Genomic DNA, 23537 nt, shown 5'->3' with positions numbered 1-23537 from the left:
TCTTATTATTGTGATTCGTCAGTGGCAGCTGAGAACATCCTGTAACAGCGGATCCTATTTATTGGTGACCATTCAGTCTCACATATATTTCTTAAAGAACTGTGTATGGATACAGCAGAATGGGTGATATTCATTAAAAATGAGGTTCTTTTTAGGTTCAAAAGATTAATGTGATACACATGGAACAGCATTGAAATTGAGGACTATAGTCTGATGGGACCTCTAAACAGTCATGACTCTCTCATATTTTGGAAATAAGTGAATTCATCAGAATGCTGTTACTTATGTTGTACCATTGATCAATAGAGAGTGTAAGGTGAAAACCAATCTGTTATTCCAGCAGTTTCATGTATCCAAAAATTTCATTACTATTGTTATCTGTATGTCAAGTCCTAGTGGTGTGTTGTTGGTTGTGATAGTAAAAACAGCAATGACTCACTTGACATAGTGATATAAAAATAAAGGCTGTAGTCACCATGAATGTAAATTTATGTCAGTTTTGAAAATGCTAGTGGAAGTGAAGCTCAATGAGTGTGTGAAATCAGTATTTTAACGTAATTATATATGGACTGCCATGTGCTAAATTTAATTTAGTTTTTTAATTTGTAATTTTCTGTTATTTTTCACAGAACAATTAGGAACTGTGACATTCCTTCAAGCTGAAGGTGCACCACCGCATCCAATATTTGCAAGAACACCTGTGCGCTACATGTCTCATAGCATATTTATACTTGGGTCACGTGTTCTGCTTCCTGGTATGGATTCAGCAAGGGAAAGTGGTTATCAAGTGCTGAGACTAGCAACAGAGCTAGCACCAGCAACATTTGCACTTATGGGCTCTGAACGAGTCTCACCTTTTTGGGCAGTGCTCTTTTATTTTGTTTTGATAACATTTGGAATTGCTCAACAGGTAAGGATAAAAACTAAAATCTAACATGTTTATCACTTTATGCTTAAAAACACCCACTTATTCTCAAGGTAAGAGGTGAATTACAAATAGAAACTTTGTTAGCTCTCATCCTACAAACTGTAACTGACAAAACCACAGTCGACCATTTCATTGATGGTGCTCACCTTGGCTTTGTCTTATTAAGACGTGCCTCTCAGGATATTGATGTAATCAATTTTTTTTATTGTTCCCTCAGGCCAGTAAAATCCATTGATCATGGACAATGCTAGATGTATACAACTGGTTCATTTCAAAATTTGGTTTAAATAATACACATGCAGAGCTACATTTTATAAATCTCATCGAGTAAAATGAAGAGATACAGGAAATGTCAGGGATATGAAATGAAATAGATTTGTGTTAATAAGGGCCTTTGCACATACTTGTAACTAATTCACTTTACCTACTTCATTGCCATTGCTAATTTGTGTCTCTTCTCTTGATCATTGTAAAAAGCTGAAATCAATCAGTGACAGAAGTACAGTTCCAATAATGTAGCCCACACAGTATGTAGTGTTGGATATTAATCACTTGTAATACCACTTTTGAAATATGAATGATTGATGGCCAGTTCAGATTTCATAGTACACTTTTAAATGCAAGTAAAGGAACATTACAACTGCTCTTCATTACAGCTCTATCTGCCTATGCTTGGTGAAATAACTGGCAGTTGTTTAGTGTGGCAAAAGGATTGTCAACATAATAGTTGCAAGATATATCACTATTTTGCATGACAGAATAATTTCTCTGGGATAACACACTGTTTCTCGAGTAGACCAAAGGACATATGAATTTAATGAGACTGTGGAGTGAAAGTATGTTTGCATTAGTTAAATCTGTCTGTTGCTGCATTTGATTGTTACCATAGCAGCATATCATTATCAAAGTTACTCACAGTCAGCAAAGTTGAATGCAGATTCACAATGTGAATTAATAACAAGATACTGTCATTGAGTTAATAAGTTACACATGGCAGGCAGGGCTGTTGCCATTTAACCTGACCTACAAAACCAAGGATTTTCAAACCAATATAAACAAAGCTAAAAATTAATAAATAAAACCCAACTATATTTAATAACGAAAATATAATTAACATGTAAAATGTTACATAGTTAGCCTTATAAAAATTAGATAGAGCCATCATACTTATTGAAGGCAACTATTTACTGTCACAAGGATGTATATTATTACTATTGTGTTTTATCTTTTCTTGCCATATAAAGAACTTAACTAAATAACATTTACACTGCCAGAAAAAAACTTTAACTTGCTGTAAATCATAATGACAGTAAAGTAAAATTTACGACTTTTTAGAAGCATGCAGAAATTTATAGATCTTCACTAATTTCTTGGGTCTTTTCTCTCCTAAATTATTTCTTAATTTTGACCAAATAAGCCCATAAGTGGAGAAGATACTCCTGATGTATGCAGTGCTGGAATGACAAGAAAACAACCTCTAATAAAGTAGTTATAATAATGGGTTAGTGTTCTGAATAAATTAATCAGTGCAATTCAGATTAAACTATTTAATCATCAATGTGAAACAAAAGACCATAAAAAACCCAGTTTTACCCCAGTCCTTTTTAAAAAAATACCCAAGTTTTTCTCAACCCTGATAGCAGGACATGAGAACCAACTGGAAAACAGTACATTTTATAAGCTGTTATCTCTACCAGACTGATTGCAGTGAATTTGCTCCTATTGACTGACGTTGCTGTTGGTAGCCAAAGATTTTGACACAAGCTGCTGTAGTTATTACTTCTGAGCTTTAAGATCATATAATTTCACACTAACTAACATAGTTGTTATATGTTGTGTATCTGAAGCCCAACTGGTGATATTTGGGTAGGGTGTGTTATTTAAAAACTGCCATACAGATATTTGTTGACTTCGGAAACTACATAATGTTTTGAAAATTGGCTAGGTTATATTTTTCTGTTTTGAATGAACTGTGAATTAAGATAGTTATTTGGTTTATGTAAAATGTTGAAGCTTAATAAATAATAAAAGTATACAAAACTCTGTTACAAACACGCATTGGGAATATCCTAACTGTGAGTATGGTATCTGTCCCAAAAATAATTTTACATTATGTTAAATTATGCAAAATATTAATTGGTGGCTTAATTAGATATTGAGGGATGTCACCTGATTTGAAAAAAACATAGCATCAAAAGTACAGTGTCAAAATTCGGAATATAGCAAACACAAAGGCAAAACTGGTAGTGGAAATTATGATGATCCGAACTTTCATCATCAGTTTCAGGTAGTTTAAAGTATGTTATCAGAAAGAGTGGAATGTCTGCTTTCAAATGAATGGTAACAATACTTCCTATCTTGTTGAATAGCTTGCAATGCAATGTTTTCTAGTAGAATTTCCAATTAACTATAACTTTTAATTAAAGTGCACTTCCCATAAGGCTAATTCCATCACTGCAACCAAAAACATAAATAGAACCAACTGACCAATAAATTTAAGTGGAACACTGCCTAAATAACATTCTGGAATATTCAATACATATCAAATATTATGGGTGCACCTATACTGAAAATATGACAAAAATTAAATAAAAACAGGAGAAAATTTAGTTATTCATGGGAGTAGGCAGCTTAACAGATGGAGAGTATCTAACTAGCTATGTACCATACTGACACACATTGGTATGAGCTTTGTTATTTATAATAGTTCTAATTAAATCAGAAGCAATCAGTGGCATATCAAAAAGTCATACATTGCTTTCTCCAGGAGCATACATCCATTTTATCAACTCAGTTGTTAATACATCACAAAGATCATTGTGTCACAGAAAAACAGTTACTCTTCTGGCTTTGATGGTTCATTAGTGGATTCTTTTGCTGTCTTAATAACACCTCTTGTAAGTTACCTTTGTGATATAGTTAGTTAGTTACTTGTTTCATTGATCATATTGACGATAAATGTTATGATCTGAACTGTGTCAACTGAATGCAAGATTGCATATACAGTTTATTTATTCTGGCCATTTACAGGTTTGTGGCTGACTACTTATTTCTGTTCCAGCATTCCTCTATGATTGAAAGTTCATTGAGTAGAAATAACTTAAGCCTGCCTATGAAAATATTTATGCTGTCTGTCAGACATTATATTTTCATGAGCGGATTGTCAAATAGCTTTATAGCTGTTTACTTCAATCCTTTCTGTGCCAAAGTTAGATTCGCAGAGGAAATTGCAGATCATTTTTCTTTAGAGTATTTTAGTTGTGATTATCTATATTACAGTCAAAGTGCAATGGTTTACAACAGCAAATTTCATCATTGAATAAATGTACTATGAGGCACCACTTAATATTCCCAAATCATTATAACATTGTTGTTGTTATGGTGGTCTTCAGTCCAAAGACTGGTTTCATGCAGCTCTCCTTGCTACTTTATCCTGTGCAAGCCTTTACATCCCCAAATAACTGCTACAACCTTTTTGAACCTGATTACTATATTCATGTCTTAGTCTATCTCTACAGTTTCTACCACCCACACATCCCTCCAGTACTAAATTGGTGACCTCTTGATACCTCAGAATCCGTCCTATTGATTAAGCCCTTGTTTTACTCAAGTTATACACAAATTTCTTTTCTCTCCAACTCTATTCAATACCTTCTCATTGGTTACATGATCTACCCATCCAATCTTCAGTATTCTTCAGTAGCACCACATTCCAAAAGCTTCTATTCTCTTCTCATCTGAACTGTTTATAATTCACATTTCAGTTCTATAGAAGGCTGAACTCAAGACTAATACCTTCAGAAAAATCTTCCTAACAGTGAAATCTATATTCATTGTTAATAAATTTCTCTTCTTCAGAACCATTTTTCCTTCTGTTGCCAGACTATATTTCATATCTCTCTATTTTGGCCAACATCAGTAATTTTACTGCCCAAATAGCAAAATTCATGTACTACTTTAAGCATCTCATTTCCTAATCTGCTGTTTTTAGTATCTTGTTTCCTAATCTAATGCCCCCTGCATCACGTGATGTAATCCAACTGCATTCCCTTACCCATATTTTGCTTTTGTTGATGTTCACCTTATACCTCCTTTCAAGACACCATCCATTCCATTCAGCTGCTCTTCCAAGTCCTTTGCTGTCTCTGACAGAATTATAATGTCTTTGGCAAACCTCAAAATTTTTATTTCTGCACCCTGGACTTTAATTACTTCTCCAATTTTTCTTTGATCTCAGTTACTGCTTACTGAGTGTATAGATTGAATAACATTAGAGACTGGCTACAACCCAGTCTCACTTCCTTCCCAACCACTGCTTCCCTTTGATATAAGGGACTGATGACCCTGTAGTTTGGTCCCTTTATACCACAAACCAACCAACCCTTTGATATCCTTTGACTCTTAAAACTGCCCTCTGGCTTGTATACAGATTGTAAATAACCTTTCAGTCCCTGTATTTTACCCTGCTACATTCAGCATTTCAAACAGTGTATACCAGTCAGCATTCTCAAAAGATTTCTCTATGTTTACAAATGCCATAAACATAGATTTGCCTTTCCCTAACCTATCATCTGACAGAAGCTGTTGCAACTATATCTGTAGTTTCATTTATGCTGTAGATCATACACTGTGTGCAGAGAAGCACATGAGGATATAGGAGAAGTCAAAAATGGAGATGAGATTATGCATGGTTAAAATGATTATGACAATGATCTTATAATGATACAAATGTTTATATAATACATGTGTAATGCCTAGAAACAGAAAGTTGTGTAGGTGGGTATCTTGTGAAAAATACAGAATTGCATGTTATTTCAAAATAAGTTCACATTATTAAGGGAAAGAAACATATAAGCAAATAACAAGGAAATGCGGAAGTACCATACACATTTAAAAATCCATTATTAAAGTAAAACAGTGAAAGTGACACACTTCTGTATTAAGGTGTTCAGGTTTACATACAAAGCACAGAACATGGACAGAACAAACAACAAGGAAATTCATAGTATACACTAAAAACACATTACAAATGGAAAAAAACTGTGTTACAGAGTTTAGGACTGAATACAAATGCATGGACAGAAAAAGTAATAATTTGAACAGACTTATTTTGTATATAAGAAGAATGCGTAGAGCTTGGACATAAAAAAGTAACAATTTAAACAGACTTATGTAGCATATAAGAAGATGAACTTTAAGTAGAAATTAGAATTTTGTGTCAAGAAATGCAGTAACAAAGTGAAAACAGTGATTTAATAAAATTTGTTTTATTTTTGTTCTCATTTGCTTCAGATTATTAATTGTCTTCATTTCTAATGGCAGATGGTTGAAAATTTTTATGACCATATATTTAACACCATCAGCATATAATTTGGTGCTTTGTACTACAATTTTTAATCAAGATTTGTTTCTAGTGTTGTGTGTGTGGCAATTGAGAATTCTGTGTAGGATTCCTAAATTCTGAGCTACAAAGCTAACAATTTCCATTATATAAAGATATGGCAGTGGCAGTATTTTTTATACTTTAAACAGTGGTTTAGTGTTCAGTTCTGTTTTCTGATGCCACTATTCTGATCACTTGTTTTTGTAATTTGAAAATTGTAGGTCTATTGGATTCAGAACTATTTACCCAGAAAATTAGCCATAGCTCATAATGGACTCAGAGCATAGTATACAAGCTTCAAAGTGTCAATGTTGGCTGAATCTCATATTGGTCTGAGCAGGTAGCACATTTTGCTGAGCTTCTTTGCAACTGTCTCTACATGTAGTTGCAATTTTAGTGTATGATTAACAGTTAGTCCAAGGAATTTGGTGTCTTTCACACTGACAGTTTCATCTTTGCCTGTATAAATGTCTAAATTGAAGGGGGGTAATAGTCTGTCTTGTGTTAAAGTTCATGCTTACAACTTTTTGAGTATTTATTAGCAGTCTGTTTCCCTCAGCCAAGATTTTATGTGACAGGTGATTTCATTGACTGTTTCTTGAAGTGTTTCTTCTCTGTTGGAAATTAAAATATTTGCATTAGCAGCATACAAAAAAGAACAAGCATTAGGGATGTTTACTGGGAGGCAATTGATGAACAATATGAAAAGGACTGGGCCAAGAACAGACCCCTGTAGGACACCACAAGCTATATTTATGGTATCTGATATGCAAAGGGTAGCATCCTTGGGGTTTCTGATTTTTACATATTTCTCCTTTCTCTTAGATAGCTACTAAACCAGCTGTGGGCAGTACCCCTTATGCCAAATTTCTCTAGTTTTGTTAAGAGCAGCTTATGGTTGACCATATCAAATGCTTTGGATTGATCAAGGAATATATGAACAACAGGTTGTTTATGACTTGAGCAGTTCTCTAAAACCTCTGCTGTGCATTTATGGTTGACTTATTTTTGCAAAAACCATATTGAGAAGATGCTATAATGTTTTTGGAGTTTAAAAAGCATTCTAATCTTACGGAAACACAGCATTCAAACATTTTTGAAAATGCTGGTAGTATTGCAATAGGCCTATAATTTTCCATGGCAGTTTTCTCTCCTTTCTTGTACAGTGGTCTAATTTTAGAAATTTTTAACTGGTCAGAAAATGTTCCTTCCTCAAAAGGATATTAGACACAGGCCTACAGATGAAACTGGAACACTTTACTAGTAAAAAGCAAGGTACCATACTATGACCAGCAAAGAATATTTTTTTTATTCTTCTCCTTATGATATCCTCTATTTCACAAGACGTTGATGGAGATAGGAAAAAAAAGAGTTCAAGAGAATATTATTGTTAGGATGAGTGTGAACAGTGTTTGAACAGGCAGGTAATATATTTTTTGAAATTTCTAAAAAAATATTTGTTAAAATCATTACAAATTTTATGTATATTTTATGTTTTTGTCCTTCTATGTTCAACTTAAATTTATCCCCTGTGGTTATCTTTCTTCCAGTTTGGTTGTTTATTATACTCCATTCTCTCTTACATTTGTTAGAGAAGTTCCTAAAGAGATTATCATTGTGAGCCTTTTTTGCTGCTTTAATGACACTTCTATAAGTATTTTTGTAAGTACAAATTGAGTTCTCCCAACTTACCACTATCCAGTTTGCTAGCTCTGAGCAGTAACCTCATTTTTTTCTGAGGATATTTTAACGTCTTTGTAATCCAAGAGTTTTTCTTTTTGTGAGTCGCAAGTATGATTTTCTGTCGGATGTGTGGAAACAGGAGAGGCTACATGCATGTTGCTATTTCATCTTGTGAATCAGGTGGCTTGACCATAAAAAAATTTCATTTATGGCTGGTGCTTTGTTTGTTCTTGTTGATCTCCTTGGAACCCTTGAGCTCCTGTTGCTGCTGGTTGAAACTGTACACTCAAATGGAAGGTGAATACCTGACACTGAGTGTTATGTTATTTGAGGACTTGCCTGTTTTGTTAGTTGGGCTCTTGATTTCTTGGTCCTGGAATAGCAGCAAGTCCCAATTGGAGTTTCTTCTGTTCTTCTTAGTGGCGGTTTTTCATTTTCTGTTCCTTTGGTTGAAATTTGTGGGAGTTTTAGTGATGGTATTTGTTTTTCTATTGGACTTGATGTGCATTTTTTAGGAGTTGTCTCAGTAATGATGGAGTAATGAGGTTGCATTGAAGTTGAATATTTATTTATTTATTATTTATTTTATTTATCCATCCGTTGACAATAAATGTTGTATGGATGTTGTCAAGGGTACATGTAAGCCATTTCAAAGAAATGGGACACAAACAATATATACGTAAAAAAGTACAAAACAAAATAATACAATGAAGTTAATAATAATACAATGAAATTAATATAACCTATATACATCCCTGCTTGTTATTTTAAATGCATAGTCTCTTTTTCATAAGGCTTTAGTTTTGTCCTCCCTAAACGGCAAGTCCTTATATACACAACACTGCTTAAACCTGAGTTTCTCTTGGCGTATACAACTTTCAAATAACTTCCGGGAATTCAGCCAGGTAACACTTTCAGTGACCGCTGATATTTCGGCGGGAGAACACCCCGCCATTTTCAAGGCAAACTGCAACGGACAGGCGGCTTACATGCAAATTTAATACCTCGGTTCTCCGACAGAAGCAGGAAAGATAACACACACACACACACACACACTGAACACTAGTGCCACCAAAGATGACCAAAGTCAGAGCTATCGATAGTGAGACTATGAATTCGCAGGTGAGGCAGCATTGACTCTGTTCCTCCGTTTTTTGACAAGGGAGAGAGCCGGATTCCAAACAGAGTTTAAACAGAAACCTCCATCCCTGTTAACGAGGTTGCTTGCTAATTTAATCTCAACTGCCTCCCTAATGACACTGTCCCAATAGCTGGACGTGCATGCCAATATCTCGGTGTTATTATATAACATGGGGTGACCAGTATCCAAGCAATGTTCGGCAATAGCAGATCTATTTGGCTGCTGTAATCGTGTGTGCCATTTATGCTCAGTACATCTGTCCTCCACGGTCCTGATAGTTTGACCAATATATGCCATGCTGCAGCTACAAGGAATACGATATACACCCGCCTTACGCAGTCCAAGATCATCCTTAACGGAACTCAAAAGTGCTCTAATTTCAGTTCCGTTTACAGAGTAAAAACGTTGTTCTACTAGAAATTTTTTAAATTCTGTTTTAAATTTGTTATCATCTTCTAACTGCCTGATGTTGACTGGCAGTGCATTGTACAGTTTTGCACTGATATGGCTCACACGCCTTTGTGTATTCGTTCTTTTTGTTCGCTGAGTATGGAGTGCTGTGCTATTACGGGTGTTGTAGTTATGAAAGTCGGCATTTGTCTGAAAATCTGCAATGTGGGCCCTGACATACAATACACATTTGTATATGTATAATGATGGTATAGTAAGTATTCTAAGCTTTTTGGATATGGGTTTGCAGTGTGTCTGTGGATGACTGTGAGTTATTATTCGGATGGCCCTCTTCTGCAACAAAAAAATTTGTTTTAGGCACCCTGTTGTGGAACCCCAAAATATTATCCCATATGTGGCAAGAGATTGAAAATAGCCGAAATATGCCATTCTGGCACCCTCTGAGGTACAAACATTTGCAATAATTCTGAGGGCAAAACAGGCTGAATTAAGTTTCTGTGCAAGTTTTATTATGTGGTCATTAAAATTTAAGTTTTCATCCACATGAATCCCCAGCAATTTTGTGGATGTCACTCTGTCTAAGGCTTTGTCACCCCACACCAGATTGAGATTTACATTTTGACATCTTTTACCAAACTGCATATAATTTGTTTTATTTACATTCAATGTCAACCTGTTTGCATTGAGCCAAGAGTGGATGTAATTTAGTACTTTATCAGCAGTTGTTGGTAGCAATTGCTTTGGTGCACTTATTGTCACACTAGTATCATCTGCAAATATTACTGCTTTGGCTGCATCATCTGAGGTGTGAAAATCATTTATATAGACAAGAAACAATATGGGCCCTAGGATGCTGCCTTCTTTTGAAGTTGATGTAATTTCATTACTTGAATCAGTGATTTGAGCGGCCATCAGGTGCCGGCAGGGGAGTAGGTCAGAAATTTGGATCTGTGTAATCAGCATTAATTGCTTGGCAGACATTTTCACTGATATATGATTTAATCTTTCCATTGAGATGTTGCCCATGATTATTAAACAATTCCCTGTTCATATTTTCAGTGAACATAAAGTTTACATTGGAAGATGCAGCACAGATTTTTTTAGTAGCCTATTTGTTTTAGCTAGTTCTTTATTCACACAAGTGATCAACTAGGTCATACCCATGTGGAATTCCCATGATAATAATCTTAGAATTACCTGTACATTTTAAGTATTCTGTTAGCCTGTGAGTGGCCTCATTTGCTTTGTTTCTATAAACGTCATTTGCACCTGCTACTAGCACAATATATTCATCATTTTGTTCTCATAAGCCTACATTGTTATTTATGCCATTTTTCATGATTTCATGCAAACTTCCAGAATGTTTCACAAAACTTGTTGCATTAGCTAGCTTCTCAGACCTTGACATTTGTGCTAATGCTCTCCCATGACTACCAGAATAAACTGAGATGCTGCAATTTTTCAACAGAGATTTTCCGTTGTGTATAACATAACTGGTTACAAGGTTTACTGTTTTGTTTATCTGGACTGATTTGGGAATAATTTATTCCCCTCACATTTCCTGGAATTTATGCCTCTGTAGGTAGTACTAGGCCTGCCAAAACTTTGAAACTATTTCCCACTGGTATATTGTAAGTGATAGAATCAGGCGTGCGGCCTGTAAAGGTTATCAGGCGTTGTTGCACTTGTTCTTTGCTGCCTTGACTGTTTCATCTCTCAAAGCCACTGATTCATCTTCTATTGCATTCCTTTCTCCTGCTCTAGTCAACTGTTGTCTAATAGTATAAACATTTCAAAGAGGGTTGAAAAGATGATCAAGGCTACGGCAACCCTGGACACCCTAGCACATCAGTTACTTATGGCAATGTGGAGGAAGTGAAGAAAATCGTTCTGAATCACCATCATAGAGGTTGCTAATGATGTTGGCATTTCCTTTGGCAAAGAAACAACATTGCATAAACACAACTCAGGAATTGCCAAATAAAGTGGACAGTGATCCAGAACTTCTAAAGAGATTATAATAGGTGACAAATCCGTTGCCATGGGTAAACGAATCATTGATGTCGATGCTGAAGATCAATCTGCAACCACAGAAGACTGCAGGCCCATCCAATAGAGAATGTGCAGCGACAGATTTGATAGTATTCTTTTTCTTGTCGGCAGCAGATGTTGTCATTTCAACGTCTTCAATTGTTTTATATATTGTCTGTCTTGCACGATGACGGTATCGTCTGTATGGCATCTTGGCAGCGTTCAATGCAGTTGCCTGTGCAGCAGCAGCAGCGCGAATGATCCGCTGCGCGGGCAGTGCTCGCTTTTATAGACGCGCGATAGCGCGTCAGCAGATAAGGGAAGCTTTCCAGTCCTGATACATTTGGTACGCCTGTACCACCACGTACAATAGCGACTGTTAACCATCCGTTGCCATGGGTAAAGGAATCATTGATGTCGATGTTGAAGTTCAATCTGCAACCACAGAAGACTGCAGGCCCATCGAATAGAGAATGTGCAGCGACAGATTTGATAGTATTCTTTTTCTTGTCGGCAGCAGATGTTGTCATTTCAACGTCTTCAATTGTTTTATATATTGTCTGTCTTGCACGACGATGGTATCGTCTGTATGGCATCACGGTCGGCAGCAGATGTTGTCATTTCAACAGCAGCTCTCCAATCTTGATACATTTGGTACGCCTGTACCTCCTCGTACGATTGCAACTGTTAACCAGCCATTACCATGCGAGAAGGTATCATTCAGATCAATACTAAAGTTTAATCTGCAACCACAGAATATGGCAGGTCCATCGAGTAGAGAGTGCGCGGCGACAGACTTGATAGTATTCCTTTTCTTGTCGGCAGCCGATGTTGTCATTTCGACGTCTTCAATTGTTTTATATATGGTCTGTCTTGCACGATGACGGTATCTTCTGTAAGGCACGCGTTGACAAAGTGTTTATTTGCATTTTCAGTCAGATGATACGTTCGATAGGCTATGACGTCCCGATCGACGAAGCTCTCCAATCCTGATACATTTGGTACGCCTGTACCTCCTCATACGATTGCAACTGTTAACCAGCCATTACCATGCAAGAAGGTATCATTCAGATCAATACTAAAGTTTAATCTGCAACCACAGAATACGGCAGGTCCATCAAGTAGAGAGTGCGCGGCGACAGACTTGATAGTATTCTTTTTCTTGTCGGCAGCCGATGTTGTCATTTCGACGTCTTCAATTGTTTTATATATGGTCTGTCTTGCACAACGACGGTATCTTCTGTATGGTATCTTGGCAGCGTTCAATGCAGTTGCCTGTGCAGCAGCAGCAGCGCGAATGATCCGCTGCGCGGGCAGCGCTCGCTTTTATAGACGCGCGATAGCGCGTCAGCAGATAAGGGACTTAGAATTTCACAGTGCCAGCCACGCGTTATCCCGGACGGGCACACTAGCCTTACTAGGTGCACCCGTCGGCTGTTTGTCGGTCAGTCCGCGGCTGGCGCGCTGCCAAGACGATACCGTCGTCGTGCAAGACAGACAATATATAAAACAATTGAAGACGTTGAAATGACAACATCTGCTGCCGACAAGAAAAAGAATACTATCAAATCTGTCGCTGCACATTCTCTATTGGATGGGCCTGCAGTCTTCTGTGGTTGCAGATTGAACTTCAGCATCGACATCAATGATTCCTTTACCCATGGTAAAGGATGGTTAACAGTCGCTATTGTACGTGGTGGTACAGGCGTACCAAATGTATCAGGACTGGAAAGCTTCGTCGACCGTGACGTCATAGCCTATCGAACATATCATGTTACTGAAAATGCAAATAAAGATTTCGGCAAATCAACATATATGTCACCCTCACCCTTCTCCTTGTATACACGTAGTAGACGTAAGATATCTGTTAATGAAACTTTATTTATATGGATTAAAGGTAAAGGTACTTGTGAATATGTTAAATTTATTGGAGATTGTACAATGTATTTTCACAAATAAAGTTATCTGTAGCGTAGCTGAGAACCAGAGAACGTACATCTAGAATCTGTCGACATAGAGTATGCAACAGCATGTTACGTCAGCTCTCTGAGCGCTTGACCTTTGACCCCGCCGATAAGGCGGCTCAAGGCCATCTTGGCAGCGCGCCAGCCGCGGACTGACCGACAAACAGCAGATGTTGTCATTTCAACGTCTTCAATTGCTTTATATATTGTCTGTCTTGCACAACGACGGTATCGTCTGTATGGCATCTTGGCAGCGTTCAATGCAGTTGCCTGTGCAGCAGCAGCAGCGCGAATGATCCACTGCGCGGGCAGCGCTCGCTTTTATAGACGCGCGATTGCGCGTCAGCAGATAAGGGACTTAGAATTTCACAGTGCCAGCCACGCGTTATCCCGGACGGGCGCACTAGCCTTACTAGGTGCGCCCGTCGGCTGTTTGTCGGTCAGTCCGCGGCTGGCGCGCTGCCAAGACGATACCGTCGTCGTGCAAGACAGACAATATATAAAACAATTGAAGACGTTGAAATGACAACATCTGCTGCCGACAAGAAAAAGAATACTATCAAATCTGTCGCTGCACATTCTCTATTGGATGGGCCTGCAGTCTTCTGTGGTTGCAGATTGAACTTCAGCATCGACATCAATGATTCCTTTACCCATGGCAACGGATGGTTAACAGTCGCTATTGTACGTGGTGGTACAGGTGTACCAAATGTATCAGCACTGGAAAGCTTCGTCGACCGTGACGTCATAGCCTATCGAACATATCATCTTACTGAAAATGCAAATAAAGATTTCGGCAAATCAACATACATGTCACCCTCACCCTTCTCCTTGTATACGCGTAGTAGACGTAAGATATCTGTTAATGAAACTGTATTTATATGGATTAAAGGTAAAGGTACTTGTGAATATGTTAAATTTATTGGAGATTGTACAATGTATTTTCACATTGAACGCTGCCAAGATGCCTTACAGAAGATACCGTCGTCGTGCAAGACAGACCATATGTAAAACAATTGAAGATGTCGAAATGACAACATCGGCTGCCGACAAGAAAAAGAATACTATCAAGTCTGTCACCACGCACTCTCTACTTGATGGACCTGCCGTATTCTGTGGTTGCAGATTAAACTTTAGTATTGATCTGAATGATACCTTCTCGCATGGTAATGGCTGGTTAACAGTTGTAATCGTACGAGGAGGTACAGGCGTACCAAATGTATCAGGATTGGAGAGCTTCGTTGATCGGGACGTCATAGCCTATCGAATGTATCATGTGACTGAAAATGCAAATAAAGACTTTGGCAAATCATCATATATGTCACCCTCACCCTTTTTCTTGTAGCTTCAGGCTGTGTCCTACAAAAATATGTTGGGACCCTTCCAGTTCAGACTGTATATTAATGACCTGACAGAGAGTATTAATACACTGTTATGACATCGAAACAAAGGCCCAGTCATCCCAATAGAAACTGCCTGAAGAGCCCCCTCCCCCCCCCCCCCCCCCCCCCGAAAAAAGAGACAAAAAGAAAAAATTTCAATCACCTGTGAAGTGTGTGAAGATTCCTCTCCTTGTTTCGTACTGTCAGTAATGAATACTACGTAGTAGTTACATGGTATTTGTGTGAAGCAGTTCAAAGAAAATGACCAGACTTGTAGCAAAACCACTCATGGAAATAGCATCACAATAATACTCCCACTCATGCTTCAATGCTTGTTTGTGATTTTTTGGCAAAAAACAAAACCATTATGTTGCCTCGCCACCATGTTTGACAGACATGGCCCTCTGCAACTTCTTTCTGTTCCTGAGGCTGAAGGGAACCATGAAAGGGCAGTGTTTTGTCACCATTGATGACATAACAGAATCACTGAAGGAGCTGAATACCATAAAGATAAGTGGGTTCCAGAAGTACCTCTGAGATTGGGAAAAATGCTAGCTCCAATGTATTATATCTGAAGGGGATTACTTTAAAAGGGCTAAAGTTGTTGTCAATGAATAAATAAAAATTCTTTGAGAAAAAACAAAAATTCCTGCTATTTTATCACATCTCATATACAGTCTCCTTTCATGATTCCTAAACCAAGTGTTAGTGATGATAACACTATCATCTGTGCAAAATTCTATCAGGTGAATTCCTCTTTCATTCCTTTTCTCCAGCTACTATTTTCCTTTCTCTTCCTTTTCCTACTATCAAATTCCATTCGCCAACTGCAATTAAATTTTAATCTCCCTTAACTATCTGAATAATTTCTTTTGCCACCTCCTACATTTTTTTTCAATCTCTTCATTATCTGTGGAGCCAGTTAGCATATAAAGTTGTACTACTGCAGTGGGTGTTGGCTATATGTCTATCTTGACTACAATAATATATTCACTGTGCTGTTGGTAGTGGCTTACCCACATTCCTATTTTCTTATTTATTATTAGACCTACTCCTGCATTACCCCTATTTGATTTTGTATTTATAACCCCTGCCACTGAACTTCATTAATCCCCACTATATCAAACTTCAACCTGTCCATTTCCCTCTGTAAATTTTCTAACCTTCCTGGCCAATTAAGGGATCTCTCATACCATGCTCTGACCCATAGATTGCCAGTTTGTTTTTCCTGATTACGACATCCTCCTGGGTAGTCCCCATCCGGGTATCTAAATGGGTGACTGTAACATTAAAGATCAAGACATTAACAGAGAATCAGCAGGCTAGGCTTAAGATTATTTGTTTACTGTTCAGAAAAACATTACATCAGCCTTAATGCAGCTCCACTGTGACCACTGTTTCAGTCATAGATTACTTTTTTGCTGTTCATAAGGAGCTGTAAATTGCCATGGCTGCTGTAAGTTGAATGAAAGCTGTACTAAATGGATGTGCTGGGCAGGTTATGGAGAGATACCAAAGGTATTAAAAGTAGTATCCTCTCCTTTGTATACTGCCACCTTTGCAGGAAACACAGGACATCAATGTTAACTAACCTGTGAGCAGCATGTGAGGTTGATGGGCCCTACACAGGGGAGGCAGCAGCCAGGGAGAACTCAGGGTACTGCAACCATCCCCCAACTGACAAATTTGAGGTGCAGTCTCCCATTAAACCAAAACCTGAGCCTGGGAGACACACTTCAGCTGTCGGGGGGCCTCCCCTGTCCCATACTGGGAAAACAAGTGCAATAGTCTGTTAATTGTCAGCAGGTAGAACATGCGGCAAATAATGGTACCCCTTAGACAGCAAAGGACAAAAGAATTATCACCTTTTTCACTCAATGTGTGTTCCTAGAAGCCTTATTTGACATGTTGCTCTAATGGTATGGAGGGAGGAACAGGTTGCAACCATCTGCACACATGATTCATGTCATCTGGGGCACCCAGTCATTCTTGGACCAGTCCACCAACTGCTGGAGAAGGTTGAGGACATAAGCCTTGCTCACAGTATTTCAGTGTAATACGTAGTCCACAGCATTGTTCCCAGAACTGATTGTGGGTCCATGGGTCTGAGTTGAGTAGAAGATTTGAACCAGACTCTTTCAAGATTGTGTGCCAAGCTAGGATATGACTTCCTGGACATGAACCATTGACCTGAGAACTGTATTGTCCCTTTAAGTGGCTCAGCAGTGGCTGCTAGACAGATAACTGACTGTGTTAACAGTAGGAACAAAAAAATTTTTTATGGATCATATGACTCTTCATCGTGCCTAGATAATAATTACTGTAGGTGTCCCTGAAGTGTTAGTGTAAGGTCAAAGAAATCACCCCTTCAGATGACACTGCCAAAGCATTCTCAGCAAAGTCCCATTGCTTGAGCACATGTAAAAAACTAGTGCAGCTCACATAAACTAGGTATAGGAAACAGCCTAAAACCCAAAACTGGCAGCACTGAGATTTTTTGGAGCAAATATAAAAGTTTGTTGAAAGGATAAATAGTGGGAAATGGAGTTTTTGTATTTGATGCTGTTGATATGAACACAGCAAAAGCAGAAATACAGTGAAATAATTGTCAGGTTGTACACAGAATTTGAAGCTGAGTTAGCCCATGTTTTACCATAGTATGCCATAGATTCCTCAAACCAAAAACTGTGTCCAGTGGTTGGAAGAAAGCACAAGTCACATCCATCTTCATGGATGCAAACAAAAGTGTCTGCAAAACTACTGTCCAATATCTTTGATTTCTAAGTGTTGTAGAATCTTATAGCATATTCTGAGTTCATACATAATCAGGTACTGTAACACATTGATCTCCCTCATGGCAACCAACACAGATTCAGAAAACATCGGTCATGTGAAATGCAATTCACATTTCTCTCCCATTACATTCTAAATGCCGTGGACTGAGACAGTCAGGTGAGTGCAGTATTTATTCACTTCTGTAAAGCATTTGTCTCAGATTCACATAAGTGCTTATTTGTGAAAGTATGGCAGTATGGGGCATGGCAAATTGTGACTGGATTGAGGATTTCTTCGTGGGAAGGATGTAGCACATTATCTCATTTGGGGGTCATCGAAAATCTAAAAGTAGGTTCAGGCTGTGTCCTACAAAAATATGTTGGGACCCTTCCAGTTCAGACTGTATATTAATGACCTGACAGAGAGTATTAATAGAAACTTCAGACTTCTCACATATTATGCAGGTATATATAATGAAGTTCCATCTGAAAATACCTGTTCAAATATTTAGTCAGGTATTGATAAGATTTCAGTCTAACACAAAGACTGAAAATTTGCTTTACAGGTTCACAAATGTAAAAATGTTTACTTCACAAAACAAAAACACAGCATCTTATGAAAGCAATATCAGTCAGTCACAACTGGAATCAGTCAACTCATAAAAATACCTGTGTGTAACATGGTGTGGGAATATGAAATGGAATGATCACTTATGCTCAATCATAGGTAGAGCATCTGTCAGATTTCCATTCATTTATAAGATACCAGGAAAATGCAGACTGTTTACATAGGAGACTGTCTAAAAGTCACTTGTGCATTCCACAACAGAATATTGCTCATGTGTGTGGGACTATACCGGATAGGACTAAGAGGGGGTTTTGAATGTATACAAAGAAGGGAAGCACAAATATCACAGGTTTCTTTTACTCATGACAGAGCACCACAGGGATACCATAAAACCTGAATTGGCAGATGATTTAGTATAAATGCCAATTATATTTCTAAAGCCTACTTACAAAGTTTCAAGAAGCAGTATTAAGTGAAGACTCTAGGAATATACTACAGACACATTTGTATTATTCTTTTATGGATCACAAGGACAAGATTAGGCTAATTACACTGAGCACAAAGCCATTAAACAGTAATTCTGCCCACTGTCCATATGCAAATGGACAAGGAAGAAATCTTAATATGTGATACAATACCCTGTGCTATGCACTTCACAGCTGTTTACAAAGTATGGATACACATGTCTGCAAGATGTATGTGTACAAATCCCACACCTTTCTAATCACCTTTTTTGTGCAGTCATGTACAGGGTAATATTGTGGTGATGTTACAAACTTGCAGGTGTTACGAAGAAGGGTAAATGTATCAATCTGAGGTAAGGGACCCTAGTTCAGAAGTGACCATAGCAAAAGATATAAGGCCTTAGCCTTGTGCAGTGCTCAAACCAAGGGCCCCAACTTCTGAACTCTGATGGTGACATACAGAATTCCCACTGAACACTCCCAGATATCCTCAGATAATTTCCTCTGTTGATGGACAAGTAACAGTGCGTCTAACTTGATCTTGAAGAGACCAAACCTACTAAGTCTATGGTACAGTAATAATGAACTCCATTTACCTGCAGAAGTTTTACCAGCTGCTACATGTACAACAGTTGTTCGAAATGGCATCCCCCAACATCAATGAAGGTACAGCACTGCCTCACAAAGTTCTGTTATACACATTCTAATATCCCCAATGTCAGTTGAAGAGTGTCACAGGCAATGAGAATTCATGCCAGGAGATCCTCTTCAGTCTTGACAGGCATCTCATACACGAAACATTCCACATTGTCTCACAAGAAGAAATCAAGTTGGGTGAGATCAGATGAATGTGCTAACCACAAAACAGGACCTCCTCTGCCTATCCACCTTTCAGGGAATCACTGATCCAGGTATTCATGAACCCTCAGTACAAAGTGAGGTGGGATTCTATCAGGTTGGAACCACATCCGTTGATGACTAACAAGTGGTATATGTTCCAGGAACCTGGGTAGTATGTTTTTCATAAACACTATGTTGACTGTTGCAATTAAATGGGGAAGAAGAAGAAATGGACCTAGTGTGTAATCATTGACTATACCTGCCCACCTGTTGACCGATAATCTGAGTTGACTTCACAGCTGTAGCATGGAGATTCTCATTGGCACAAACAGGACTACTACAGCTATTTAGTGTTCCACCTCTGGTGAAACACACATCATCCATGAAAAGTACATATGCAGGAAAGTGAGGAATGACTTTAATGCACTATAAGAACCATTCTCTGAACGTGACATGAGGTCTGAAGTCATCAGGGGTCAAAGCATGCTCTGTGTGTGTATGGTAAGGTTGTAGCTGCATTTCCCATAATACTTCCCTCACACTACTGTGCAAAACATTTATTTCAAGTGTTATTGATAGTGCTGATTACAAACACCTCATCCACTCAAGCAAGCACTACATCTTCTAAGTCAGGAGTCTGTGTAGTTTGTTGTTCTTCTTGATTGTTGTGCTGTGGTACCAATTGCCCTGTTTCACTTAATTGTTGGTACATTCTTGGAAACATGGTGTGAGCCACATGTCTTCTACATGGATATTTGGTCCTGTACAAGCTTTCCACTTCTCTGCTGCTTCCATTTGCTTGCTCATACATGAAAATCATATCCATAAGTTCCATCACCAGGTACAAATCTATTTGGTTAGGGCTAATTGATGTTAGTACTACAGCTCTTAAACATTGAGTGCATTCTACTACGGTATTGATATTGTACACCAGGATTGCTCATTTCAGTACACAGTATACCATCTGCATTGGATTTGTTGAGTTATTATCCCACTCTCTACATCTAAGTCATTGTGAGGATTGCCTACCATACAGTTTTGGCCATGACAGTACCGGTACACGTATTCCAATGTCAGAGGTATCAGAAAGATTTTTACGTATAACTTTCACCTCAGTTATTTTTGAACCACTATCCCTTGCCTCAAACTGCTACATTTACCCTTCTCCATCGTCCCTGAAAGATTGTAACATCATCACAAAATCACCCAGTGTTTTTGTGTAAGTGAGAAGTTACCCCAGAATATTATCCTGTAGGACATCAGTGAATGAATTATGCAAAATATATCAGTTTAATGGTTTTTATATCCCCAAAGTTGGCAATTAGTTATATGGCAAAAGCAGCTGAATGTCAACATTTTAGGAAGTCTGCCCAGTAGTTTTTCCAGTTTAAATATTCTTCGGTATGGTGACCCAAGAATTTGGACTGTTCTACCATAGTTATTGTATTTTGTTCTTATCCGTTGTTAATAGGAGATCAGGTATTTTGAACATTACTAAACTAGGTTAACTGTGTTAATTCAAAGTTTAAAGCCTGCCTGTTTGTACAAAATCATTTAATAACATTAACAGAAACATAATTTACTCTTTTCCCTGTTGATGCTTCTTTGCTTCACTTGAGAAAATTGTTGTATCATCTTCAAAAAAGGCTAATTCTGCTTCCTGCTCTGAGTAAAATGGAAGATCATTGACACAGGACAAGAATAGTAATGGGCCAGTGGAATGCACCTAGTGATTTCTTCCCATATCAAAGAAGTTGCATCCCTCTTTGTATTAATTGAATAGCCTACTGTAGTATTCTGCATAATGTTTCTTAAATAGGAATGAAACCAGCCTTGCACAGACCCATGTATTCCACAAAACCTTAATTTCTCTGATGGAATGCTATAAGTGGCATAACTGAATGTCTTTGATAAGTCACATAAGATCTTGGCTTGTGATATTTTATCATTTAATAATTTAATTATGTGCTCAGTCAATGTATACATTGGAGCTTGATTAGAGCAATTCTTCTGAAATACAAACTGTGATCTATTAAGTATCCTACAACTAAACAGGTGGGTAACAATCCTTGAATAAACCACCTTCTCAAAATTTTGGAAAATACCAGTAGTAAGACTAGCTGGTAGTAATTGGCATATGTGGAATCACCTTCCTTATAGAGAGGCCAAACAATGGCATATTAGAATCTGTCAATAAAAAAAGTCTCAGTTAGTTATATGATTCAGAATATTATGCGTTAAAGAGCCACACATTTTAGTGTATTATTCGAGATGTCTCAACTCCATATGAACTTTTATTTGTGAAGGACATTAAGATTTTCTATACTTTTGGTGGGAATGTACGAGCAAATTTAATTTCATTAAATTTTTGCATTGCTTCCCTAGTGTAGTCAGTGAGTTAGTGTACTTCCTAAAAGACTGAAATACTGTATGTAATAATAATACAGTTCATAAAAAAAGTGGAGATATGCAAGTGGTCTCTTCTTCTATCTTCCTTCTTTTCATGCTTTCACCTATTTTTTTCCAGGTAACTTATAACATAATGTTGGACCACTTTTCTGACAATGACTTTTTACCACCTGCTCAGTTTGACTCCTGTAAATGATTCACTACAGAGAAAGCATTTTGTAAGCTCATAAACTTAGTTCTGGTAGAACTAAACAAGAAATATTGCCCTGTTATCATTTGTGTGGTGTTAATAAGGCCTTTGATTGACTATATTATAAAATCTTATAACCAAAATTAAAACAGTATGGTTTTAAAACCATCATCCTTGCGTGGATGGAGTCATGTGTTAACAATTTACCAAAGAATGAATTCAAAAACTGTGATGGTTACTGATTGTACAAGTATACTGTTAAAAGTCCTAAATGGAACTTTACAGTACCATACACATCCAGCAGGATAGGGGAACAGTCTTATAACTGGATCATAGCAAACAGTCACAGCAAGCAGGCTAACTGTTAATCTTACAAACAGTCATGTTATGCAATTACAGACAAATAAAACTGATTTATGGATGTAAATATCAATGAGTACTCACTAAATGAAACTCCCTGTGTGACTAACTTGAGGTCAACAGATATACTGAATTTGTACAACCTTGAGCACAGCAATATAAAATTTCACTACTTGGACCACTATTGTCAATCTGTTGACTACATGCAATACACACAGCAGAAGCAACAAATTTTATTGAACAGAAATGGATCCTGAGTGAACATAATACAAACTGCCTCGAACATAAACTAGCCCAGGAGGAATGGAGCAGGGTTTCCTGTATAAGATAAAAGGCACAAACAATAAATGGGATGCATTCTATGAAACAATTTTGAGACATTATAATCATTGTTGCCCAGTTAAAGATTTTAAAAAGACTCTAACACATAGAAAGAATCCAAAGCTGAAACTAACCAGTAGTCTGATTAAACTCAACCAGAATGATCTTACTTTACAAATTTAAAAAGGATATCATTCTCCAGGAAAAGTATTGCAAAGCCATAAAACTGTTTCAGACAGAGCTTTCAAATTTCAGGAAGGAGGTTCACAGCAATTCAGTTATTAAATCTGGCAATGTCAGTAAAGCATCTTGGTAGCTTAATTATTAATCAGTACAGGAAAGCACCATCAAATGTGAATATGGAAGAAATAATTACAGTGCATGAGGGAAAATTAATAGAAGATCCAAGGACACTCTGTGACATTTTAAACAAATATTTCATCACTCCGTGTGGTATCCCAGCACAACCTGTTGACCAAAACAGTCAGATAAACATTTGGTCATCCCAAGGTATAAACTTTGAATTCAGAACAGTAAGTAAACACAAATTAAGTTGAATAATCAACACATTAAAGACCAAGCACTCAGCTGGCTGGGATGAGATAGCTAGTGCCCCAGTTAAGAAGTGTCACAAAGAATTAGTTAAACCTATTACCTATCTCATTAACTGCTGTATTAGGGAAAACAC

At 37.6% G+C, this 23537-nt stretch overlaps 1 protein-coding gene across 1 annotated transcript in view; it reads left to right on the top strand.

Annotated features, from left to right (window-relative positions):
- LOC124722248 (sodium-dependent transporter bedraggled) overlaps positions 1-23537 on the top strand; it is a 733406-nt gene that overhangs the window by 685281 nt on the left and 24588 nt on the right. The window contains exon 16 of the mRNA XM_047247438.1: positions 630-910. Within this exon, the coding sequence (XP_047103394.1) occupies positions 630-910 (281 nt within the window). The remainder of the gene's footprint in view (positions 1-629; positions 911-23537) is intronic.

The sequence above is a fragment of the Schistocerca piceifrons genome, chromosome X, assembly GCF_021461385.2.
Source record: "Schistocerca piceifrons isolate TAMUIC-IGC-003096 chromosome X, iqSchPice1.1, whole genome shotgun sequence".
Lineage (NCBI taxonomy): Eukaryota > Metazoa > Arthropoda > Insecta > Orthoptera > Acrididae > Schistocerca > Schistocerca piceifrons.
This window is presented reverse-complemented; position numbering and strand designations above follow the sequence as displayed.